Source organism: Rosa rugosa, chromosome 5, assembly GCF_958449725.1.
Source record: "Rosa rugosa chromosome 5, drRosRugo1.1, whole genome shotgun sequence".
In the NCBI taxonomy this organism is placed as follows: Eukaryota; Viridiplantae; Streptophyta; class Magnoliopsida; order Rosales; family Rosaceae; genus Rosa; species Rosa rugosa.
Window position 1 is genome coordinate 21,190,437 of NC_084824.1, and position 11,143 is coordinate 21,201,579.

The following is an 11,143-nucleotide window of genomic DNA, read 5'->3' on the forward strand; positions in this document are numbered from 1 at the left end:
AAGTTATAATAGGTCTATAAAAACAACAACTAATTTGGAGCATAGTTTATCCCACAAATCTGGGTAGTTCCTATAAATCAGACATGCCCCAAACATATGGGAGCATTAAAATGATAATAACAAACATATTTTAAATGAATTCAAATAAATGGTTCAAGGAACTAGATATTTCATTCAAGAATAAGAGCACACATTGTCTTTAGCATTAGCATCCCAATGGATGAATATTAGTACATTACATCCATAAAACCAACAAAAACAAATTTGCAATGGGTTTTAGCTCTAATAATCTTTTCAAAAAATTAGAGCTAGCAACCAAATGACGTAGCTCAAGGTTGCACAAAAGATTGCAACATAAACCTAATACGATAAAGTTTAGGGCATGCTAATTATACCTAATAGAGTGCCATAATCTACTTTTTCCCATCCTTTGCATTATCTCTGATTCTGCTAGATGACCTACTCGGAGCTGCTTGCTTAGAAGATGATGATGGCTTGGCTGGAGGTTTAGACCTTGTTGTAGCAGGAGGAGCTTTAGCATTTGTTGGAGCTGGGGCAGAAGTTGCTGAAGCCTTTGGAGGTCTACCTTTTGGCTTGCCTGAAGCATTTGATCCTTTTACTGCTGCTGCCTTTTATTCATCTCTCTTTTTCTACAATATGAGACACCAAATTGAAAAAAAAACAGTCCTTATTCATGTAAGGGACATCTTCACACCAACACACAAACAAAATAGACATAAATGCAACAGCCAAAAGCAAAAATTGTAGCAGTTTATTACCTTCAGTTTTTCTGCCCTTATCTTTTCCTTATGCCTCAGCTCATTCTTAGTTGCGGGTCTGTTTCTCTGAGTATTGGACTGCAACATATAAATACACAAAATTAGTATGGAGTCAGTTGTAAAACACAAGTCAAAACACAATGCAACAAGGTTCAAAGTTCATCCCTGAGTTTCAAAAATTGCTGCATCTAACTTCCTTTTTTTGTTTTGGTTTGCTGAGGTCTTATTCTTGGCTAGCAAGTGTCTATGACAAGTCTTTTGGTTGTGTCCAACTTGACCACATTTTCCACACTTGAGAGACCTTTGAACCTTAGCAATCTTGATACCACTAACTTCTGCTTTCTCAGATGCCATCCTTCATCCTCTTTGTCCTTGGCCTCCTTGGCTGCCTTGAGTACTGTGGGGGAAGGATTGGGGGTTCACCACTTGTTGACCATAGATCCATACCATTAATAGGCTTTATTGTATTGTTATAAATGACCATGTAGGTCTTCTTCATGTAACATTGGTCCAAATAGTCTTCGGGGGCATGTCTCATGAAATTTGCTGCTGAAATTGCATGTTTACATGGGATGCCAGTTAAATCCCATCTCCTACATGCAATGGTTCTTGCTTGCAGGTTCACCCATGCTTGCTTCCTCCAAAGCTTTCAACCTCAATTTCTGGTCCACCTAATCCACTAGGAATGCAATCTGTTGCTGCCTTAACCTTGTTTTTCTCTAGTATCTTCCTAGGTTTGGGGTAGATTGTATCTTCATACCTCAGCATCTTATCCCTCCTTATATGGATCCTTTTCATCAGGTTAACCCTTATCTCTTCAAAACATGTCACAATTGGCTTTGCTCTAGCTGGTAGGATAAAACCATTAAAGCTCTCACACACAAATTGTTTAAAAGGATGTCACACTTTAAGTGTGTGTTGAAGTGTGACCTACTCCAATGCTTGGCTGGCTGTTTAGGATCTACAAACAAGGCAGATATATCACATCAGTCCTCACATTGTCAAGTCCAGAAAACAATAGTTAAAATCATCATAACACAAAGAAAGTCAAAAGGGCAGTGATTGATTACCTGTTAGCCAATCATATGCTCCGAGATCAAGTAACTTCATAAGGATCATTTCCTTGGTGAAATAGTTTATTGTGGTTGCCTTTGCACATGCCCAAAATTGGTCCTTCATCACCTTACCAGGGAATAACTTAATGAAATTTGTCCACAGGTGCCTAACACAAAACCTTAGGTCTGCAAGCGGTACGATCTCTTCAAAAGCAGGTAATAATCCCTTCTGCTTATCACTGATAAAGGTCCACCCTCCTTCATCCCTTATGTTCAAGTCTTTCACTAACAGATCCAGAAACCACTCCCAACTGTCTTTACTTTTCATCTCCACCATAGCATAAGCCAAAACCCCTGTTGTGTTATTTGCATCCAATCCCACAGCTGTCAATAACTGTCCACCATAGCAGCTCTTTAAATGGCACCCATCAAACCCAAGGACTGACCTATATCCAGCTCTAAAACTCATCTTTAGTGCTCCTAAACATATATAAAGTCTCTTGAACACAGGTAACTGCTCTGGATTGTCAAAGTCACACTTCAGATCAATTGTGGTGTTTGGGTCAACTCTCTTAAGCTCCTCTCCATAATCCCATATTCTTGCAAATTTCTCTCTGATAGATGCTTCTAGAAGCTGCAAGGGCCCTTTTTTTTCTCTATAAGCTTGTTGAACTGAAACTCGTGCCTTCAAACTAGCTGACATACTTTGAGCAAGTGAATCTGTCAAGTATGAAATAGAAAAAAAGGGTTAGCAAACAATAGTTCAGAGTTCCTCAATTATAACCCTATAATTGGAATATAAATTAGATGAATGAGGGAAGTTTACCCGTTGCGCAATTTGGGTTAAACTTAATCTGCTCTGCAAACTTTTCTGTCAAGTATGGTGTTCTAATCATACTGTTTTCATTCACCCTAGCACAAGTGTGCTCTTCATTGTAGGTCTTCACTATGAGAGTGTCCTCATGTTGCATCTTAGAGGCATAAAGCTCAAAAGGGCAGTTCTCTGCTTTGCAAATCATCCTTATTCTAAGCCTATCACTTTTGACAAAAAAAAAAAGCTTCCCACTCTTTTTGTATTGGTCTCTCTCTCTTATGGCTGCTCTCAAAATTTTAGCTGTTGCAAACTTCATTCCTAAACAAAACTGAAGGTCATGCATATCAGTCTTTGGATGGAATTCAGGGAAGTCCTCTCCATCAGAGTTTGCCTCATTCCCAATTACTTCCTCATCACTGTCAACAGCTCCATGCATTGCTTCATTATCCTCAACTTGAACATCACCCTCACTCTCCATACTTGCACCATTTCCTTTACTCCCTCCTCCAATCCACTGCCCCATATTATTAAACTCACACTCCATGCCACCCAACCAGTCATCATCATCTACACCATAGTCATCATAGATTTCCTTGTCAAACTGTGGATCATAATCATCATCCTCTGAACTGTTCTCAAACCACAAGTCCTCATCATCAGTACATGCTTCATCATCTTAACTGGTCTTCATCATTAGGTACCCTACTTCTGGTCTTCCTTAAATCCATGCAACTCACTTCAACATCCATAAGATTATCCAGCTCCTAAATCATACTTGAATATAAGCCTTGGTTCACAAATCTGTGCTTCTCTTTTTCTACCAGATCCAACTCTTCATGCACAAGTTTTTGCTTCCCTTTATCTTTAGGATCATGTACTTGGGTTGAGCTAGCTTAAGTTGGGACTGCATCATTCCATTCCAACTCCTTGATGACAAGTCCAGTGGTCTTCTTTGTTGGTCTATTTGGGGTTTCCTTCCTAGGTGAATCAGGTAGCTCTTTTATCACCACACTTGGTTTCTTTCTAGGTGAATCTAGTAGCTCTTCAATAATCACCCCACTAGAACCGGCCTGGCTGAAAGCAAAGTTATGATAATCATCTTCACCATACATGAAAAAAGCATCTTCTTCCTCTTCATATTCACCCTTAAGCACTAAGTGATCCAAATATATGATAACCACCCTAATTTGTGGAACACAACAACACATCGTAATAGCATCAAAATCAATACTCAGCTTGGTTAAAGCGTCATCCTCATTTCCAATCTTGTACCAATAATCTATCCTTGAACCACCATATTCTTCATTCAACCCCCTTACCATGGAATCAACTTCCACAAGTGAGATTTTATCCTTGTCAACATGGTCGTAGTAGGCTATCTTTCCCCTTATATACTGGTTGTCCCTAATAAATCATCCATGATACATTTTAACAATAAAATAATCCAGGTTATCTGCAAATAAAAAAACAAAAACAAAGCTTTATCAAGTCAATACCACAAGAAACAAAGCATGCTAGGTCCACAGTAGAAAACACTAATAGTAGGACCGCAGCACCATTCTTTACTCTATGCTAGGTCCACAAGAACAGTATTAAAAGCTCTAACTCACCTCCCCAACAACTTTCTTCATCCTACTTCAATACTATATTCATCACTTTCTCTAAACCATAAACACAAACAGACAAAAATACAAAATCGTACAATAAATTATCACAACCCAGCCACAGTTTTCAGTTTAAAATCACTTCTTCTTAAGTTCCGAAAACCCCAATTTGTGCAGTACCTAGAAACCCCAAAATAGAATATAGAAACCCTAAACCAAAACCCTGATTCGAAACCCTAACTATCATAACAAAACCCAATTGATTAGGCTTATAAACAAATGATTAGCCTTAAAAAGGAATACTCACTATAATTAGGAAGCTCCTCTCCTTCGCTTTCATTGCGCGGAATCCATTCATCATTTGTCATTCCGCCTCGACTATGCATTTCGAGTTCTCAATTTTGGAATTAGGATTAAATTCTGGGTATCGGGTTCTCTTCTGGATTTTGATCCCTCACTCTTCATTTTGCCTAAGAGGCTGTTGGTTTAGAATAGGTTTCGATGGAACTAATCCAGTTTTTTTATTTTAGATCTTTTTGTTTTAGATCTAAAATGGGGGACTGTGCTAGGGTTAATAGATGTTATTAGAGGAAGGCGATTAATGATTTTGGGGAAATGAGAAGTTGATTGGAGGGAAAAATGGATTAAGGGCTAGACAGTAATTTAGCCTCTAAATGACCAAAAATTATTCAAGTTTAAACGCAACGGACGGATTTAATGTCCAATTTGGACGGAAGTCCAAAAATTGGACACGGCTAATGAATTTGGAGAGTACAAGGGTGTTACTGATTAAATTGAAACTAGATGGACTAACATGATGACGACCTTGAACCTCCATGGGGTAAACTGGAATTAGTCCCTATATATATATATATATATATATATAGGGTCACCTCTCATCAATCTGATTCTCACCAGACAATAATAAATGAAGAGCATAGTATCTATGTCTTATAAAAAATAGGACAAACCAATTACATAGTTTGTTCGCCAGACAAACTAATTCGAATTAGTGTGTGTGTGTGTGTAGTTATATGAATGTGTATGTGTGTGTGTGTGTGTGTGTGTGTGTGTATTTATTGTGTAACATATATATATATCTACTGCGGTGACGATACTGTAGGGGAGGTCCTGCGGAAAAATAGCTCGACGCCAGGATGATAAAAAGCTTAACACCCCTCGTTTTTATTACTTTTTCAATATGAAAAAGAAAAAAATGAAAAATGAAGGGGTTTTCTTATTCAAAACCCCAATCCAATTATGAAATCCCTTCTCTCCCACTTCACACCTCGGAACGCACCGTTCTTATATAGAGGGAAGTGCTTTCACATCTTCTTAAACGGAAACTGTTGACTTATCTGTCAACTTTTCCATTATCACCCCCAAAAAACCAAACAATTAGCCACAAATAGAATAGTATTTAATTTATGGGCTTATGGGTCGGGCTCGAGGGGTTTTTATGAGCCTTCGGCGGGCCTGACCTATGGGCCGGGCCTGCTTCAAACCCCTAAACAAAGCTTGGCCCTCTACCCACCTGGCCGGACTTTTTGCAGGCTTTTATGAGGGCTGAGCCGGGCTTTTACCTATCGGACTTGCGGGCCTCCATCGGCCAATTTGATCCGTGGGCCAAATGATGAGGCCTAGGTGGTTATCAAGAAAAACTTACCAAAACCCTATTGTTCATGCACCTTTTGCTTTTTTCTATTCTTCTTTTTTTGGGCATAGACCATGTTAAGACAAAAAGAAATCATAATTGGTTTTAATATGATAATTATCAAAAGTGTTCACCTAAGACATAGTTTTTAAGGGTATGTGAGGGATGAGTGAATTTCGACAGACACAATCACATTTTTTTTTTTTGGTTTTTGAACATCAAAATAGAGATTTGATTAATCTCAAGGCCAGAACAACACATACAATAGATCCTTATACACTTGTACGGTTGTACCCTAAATCAGTGATCAAGCGAGCAAGGAAAATTAGTACCATCCACTAGTACAATGAAACTCAATTAATTCAAGAGCCTACATGACTACGTAAAGTCATTTCACACAAAGTAAAATAGCTTGAATCTCTACGTAAAGTCATCTTCTTCCTCTTCATATTCACCCTTACGCACTAAGTGATCCAAATATATGATAACCAGCCTAATTTATGGAACACAGCAGCACATCGTAATAGCATCAAAATCAGTACTCAGCTTGGTTAAAGTGTCATCCTCGATCATTTCCAATCCTGTACCAATAATCTATTCTTGAACCACCATAGTCTTCATTCAACCCCCTTACCATGGAATCAACTTCCACAAGTGAGATTTTATCCTTGTCAACATGGTCGTAGTAGGCTATCTTTCCCCTTATATACTGGTTGTCCCTAATAAATCATCCATGATACATTTTAACAATAAAATAATCCAGGTTATCTGCAAATAAAAAAACAAAAAAAAAGCTTTATCAAGTCAATACCACAAGAAACAAAGCATGCTAGGTCCACAGCAGAAAACACTAATAGTAGGACCGCAGCACCATTCTTTACTCTATGCTAGGTCCACAAGAACAGTATTAAAAGCTCTAACTCACCTCCCCAACAACTTTCTTCATCCTACTTCAATACTATATTCATCACTTTCTCTAAACCATAAACACAAATAGACAAAAATACAAAATCGTACAATAAATTATCACAACCCAGCCACAATTTTCAGTTTAAAATCACTTCTTCTTAAGTTCCGAAAACCCCAATTTGTGCAGTACCTAGAAACCCCAAAATAGAATATAGAAACCCTAAACCAAAACCCCGATTCGAAACCCTAACTATCATAACAAAACCCAATCGATTAGGCTTATAAACAAATTATTAGCCTTAAAAAGGAATACTCACTATAATTAGGAAGCTCCTCTCCTTCGCTTTCATTGCGCGGAATCCATTCATCATTTGTCATTCCGCCTCGACTATGCATTTCGAGTTCTCAATTCTGGAATTAGGATTAAATTCTGGGTATCGGGTTCTCTTCTGGATTTTGATTCCTCACTCTTCATTTTGCCTAAGAGAGTGGCTGTTGGTTTAGAATAGGTTTCGATGGAACTAATCCAGTTTTTTTGTTTTAGATCTAAAATGGGGGACTGTGCTAGGGTTAATAGATGTTATTAGAGGATCGATGATTTTGGGGAAATGAGAAGTTGATTGGAGGGAAAAATGGATTAAGGGCTAGGGAGTAATTTAGCCTCTAAAACAACAAAAAAATTATTCAAGTTTAAATGCAACGGATTGATTTAACGTCCAATTTGGACGGAGGTCCAAAAATTGGACACGGTTGATGAATTTGGACAGTACAAGGGTGTTACTGATTAAATTGAAACTAGAGGGACTAACATGATGACGACCCCGAACCTCAGGGGGGTAAACTGAAATTAGTCCATAAAACTGATTCTCGCCAGACAATAATAAATGAAGAGCATAGTATCTATGTCTTATAAAAAATAGGACAAACCAATTACATAGTTTGTTCGCCAGACAAACTGATTCAAATTAGTGTGTGTATATATATATATATATAGTTATATGTATGTGTATGTGTATATATTTATTGTATAATATATAATTTATATATATAATATATATAATTAGCTACACATAGAATATTATTTAATTTATGGGCTTACGGGCTTACGGGCCGGGCTTGACGGGCTTTTACGAGCCTTCGGCAGGCCTGGCCTATGGGCCGGGTCAGCTTCAAACCCCTAAACCAAGCTCGGCCCTCTACCCACCGGGCCGGGATTTTTATAGGCTTTTATGCGGGCCGTGCCGGGCTTTTACCTATCAGGCTTGCAGGCCTCCATCGGCCAATTTGATCCGTGGGCCAAATGATGAGGCCTAGGTGGTTATCAAGAGAAACTTACCTAAACCCTATTGTTAATGCACCTTTTACTTTTTTTCTATTCTTCTTTTTCATGGCATAGACCATGTTACGCCAAAAAGTAATCATAATTAGTTTTAATATGATAATTATCAAAAGTGTTCACCTAAGACAGAGTTTTTAAGAGTATGTGAGGGATGAGTGAATTTCGGCAGACACGGCCACATTTTTTGTTTTGGTTTTTGAACATCAAAATAGAGATTTGATTAATCTCAAAGCCAGAACGACACATACAATAGATTCTTATACACTTGTACCCTAAATCAGTGGTCAAGCGAGCTAGGGAAATTAGTACCATCCACTAGTACAATGAAACTCAATTAATTCAAGAGCCTACATGACTACGTAAATTCATTTCACACAAAGTAAAATAGCTTGAATCTCCCTTCGTCAATGCACTCAATTACTTGTTGCAGAAACCCTATAGTATGCAATCTAAGCTAGCAGCAATTTTATTAGCAAAGGCCACTCCAAAACGAAGTAACGCGACAAAAATAATTCCTCCTGAATTCCAAATTCGAAATCTCTTATTCTGTAGGCTAGACAAACCAGTCTGGAGTTGAGCCCAGATCCAAGTAACTCCCCAAATCGCTGTAGGCACCCAAATCGCTCGGGGCACCCTATTGTGAATCTCACCCTTAGCCACAGCTAACCATCTCTGTGCAACACCACAACGCCGGCACCACAACGATTTCATCCAAAGCCTTGAGGTCGGGAAAATCAATAGTTCCTCGCCAACTAGATGATAATCCCTATAAAATCTCCATTGCGCTCTACGCCCAAGAGCAGTAATAGCTCGTCCACAATCAATGCTCCACTAATTCCAAGCTCCTTGCAATTGCTGCACTCTGATCTCTTTGCACTTTGAGGTGTCCCTGACAAGGTCGAGCCTTCCAACCTGAGACGGCAAACCCGCCCTCCTCTCCAAATTCACTTTGGTGAGAAATTACCTATGTGGAGGGGAAACCCGAGTACATCACCTCTATGGAGGGAAACTCAGTTGAAAGCTCGTCGAACGAAGTTGACGTTGAATTGTTGCGAGAAGACAACAAGAGGCAGAGAGGAAGAGTTTGCTTGGTGTTGACGACATACGCCGTTGATGGAACCTAAGCCATGACGGCTAGGGTTTGATAGAAGTCGCAACCTCATACAAATTTCTACTCAACTTCTTCTAAAGTTTTCGGCGACATGCAGTAAATTCATTGGCTTAGTTGATATTATAAAAAGGGATAAAATCTGTTTAGTCCCTATAGTTTGCATCTCTCATCGTTTCAGTCCCTGACATTCTAATTTAATCTAAAAACTCCCTGACCTCACAATTTCCCTCCACTAGATCCCTTCCGCGTCAAATTAGGAGTTTGTCTTGGGTGAAATGTCTAATATACCCCTCTGTTATTTCTTTTTCCTTTTTAATTTCTTTTTTTCCTTTTTTTTTTCTTTTCGTTCTGCCAACTTTCTCCTTCCTCAACCCACCAATCCCATTCCGATCAAACACCACAACCTATCTGTTTCTTTCCCCAAATTGAAACCAAACCCAGCAAAGACCTAGCTTGGCGGTGTATAGATGGACATCAAGCAAAAGCAAGAGGCTAGGAGCTGATCGATCACTTCTTCACCTTCTCTGAAGCCATCTCCCTCTGTTGTCTCTTAGCGGATCCGCCTCGTCTCCATCGTCGCCGACGCCATCTCTCAAACATAAGTAGGTCCCAATCAGCTCGGAAATTCTCCGCTCAACCACTGAAAGCCTACTTCTCTCTCTCCCACTCAAATCCCACTTTCTCTCTCCACATCAGGCCTCAATTTAGAAACTTTTCACTGAAAACTACCATTTTTTCATACTCTAAGGTTTTTGGGTCTTGCTCAAAATGGTGGTTTTTGATGGCCAAGTTTACCAAAACCAGAAGTGAAGAAGAAGAATAGTGATGGAAAAGAAAAATGGCCGCCGGCGTGGAGAACAATAATTGGGGTTTCGGGTCGATCTGGATTGGTTTGCCGACGTAGCGCTACTGATGCAGCAGGATATGATGGCCATTAAAAAGGAAAAAGGAAAAAGAAAAAAGGAAAAAAAGAAATTAAAAAGGAAAAAAGAAAAATAAAAAAAGGAAAAAAGAAAGGAAAAAGGAAAAAGGAAAAAGGAAAAAGGAAAAAGGAAAAAGAAAAAAGAAAAAAGAAATTAAAAAGGAAAAAGAAAAAAATAAAAAAAAGAAATTAAATAGGAAAAAAAGGAAAAAAAAAAGAAAAAAAATAACAGAGGGGTATATTGGACATTTCACCCAAGGTCAACTCCTAATTTGACGCGGAAGGGACCTATTAGAGGGAAATTGTGAGATCAGGGAGTTTTTAGATTAAATTAGAATGTCAGGGACTGAAACGATGTGAGAGGCAAAGTACATGGACTAAACAGTATTTAGCCCTTATAAAAACTTGAAATTGTGTTTAGTTTCTCAAATACCCCTTACTGCCATATGTATTAAGTTCATTGGCTAATATTACGAAGTTTTTTTTAATAGAAACGACAATTTTTATCCCCACCTCACCTATTTCATTGAGATTTGAACATGTAATTTTCACGGTCTCGATTATTTCAAATAATAAACATAACACAGCTCATCGACTGATATTATAAAAGCTTACAATTGTTTAGTTAATCTCAATCATCAGATTCACTCGTCCTTTACAGTTCCTTAGTTACATTATCAAAATTTTAATTATCATATATTCAAAACACTTTTTTGCCACCTCCTTCAAGCATATCAACACCCCCTTCCCTCTCTTTAAAGTAGAGTAAATGTCTTCAAATTAAACTCATTAAAAAAGTAAAAATGGGTACCGACTACCGACCAAAAGGATAAAATGATAAAAATAGGTAGCTGAGTGAACAACAACGATAGATATTTTCATTTATTTTATTCCTTCAAATATTTAATTAATTGTGGAGGGGCAAAATCGTCAGATAGGAAAAGTCAAACGAAAAG

General features: G+C 38.3%; 2 protein-coding genes across 2 annotated transcripts; both read right to left on the reverse strand.

Moving 5' to 3' along the window:
• Positions 1–413: 413 nt before the first annotated feature.
• On the reverse strand, positions 414–1,133 carry LOC133711344 (histone H1-like). Its single transcript, XM_062137477.1, has 3 exons — positions 1,053–1,133; positions 780–857; positions 414–629 (listed from the first exon to the last, which is right to left on the reverse strand). Exons 1-3 carry the CDS (start codon positions 1,131–1,133, stop codon positions 414–416), a joined length of 375 nt encoding a protein of 124 aa, XP_061993461.1.
• A 267-nt stretch (positions 1,134–1,400) lies between these two features.
• LOC133711345 (uncharacterized) lies at positions 1,401–3,393 on the reverse strand. Its single transcript, XM_062137478.1, has 4 exons — positions 3,386–3,393; positions 2,661–3,277; positions 1,850–2,554; positions 1,401–1,627 (listed from the first exon to the last, which is right to left on the reverse strand). Exons 1-4 carry the CDS (start codon positions 3,391–3,393, stop codon positions 1,401–1,403), a joined length of 1,557 nt encoding a protein of 518 aa, XP_061993462.1.
• Between the last annotated feature and the right edge of the window lie 7,750 nt (positions 3,394–11,143).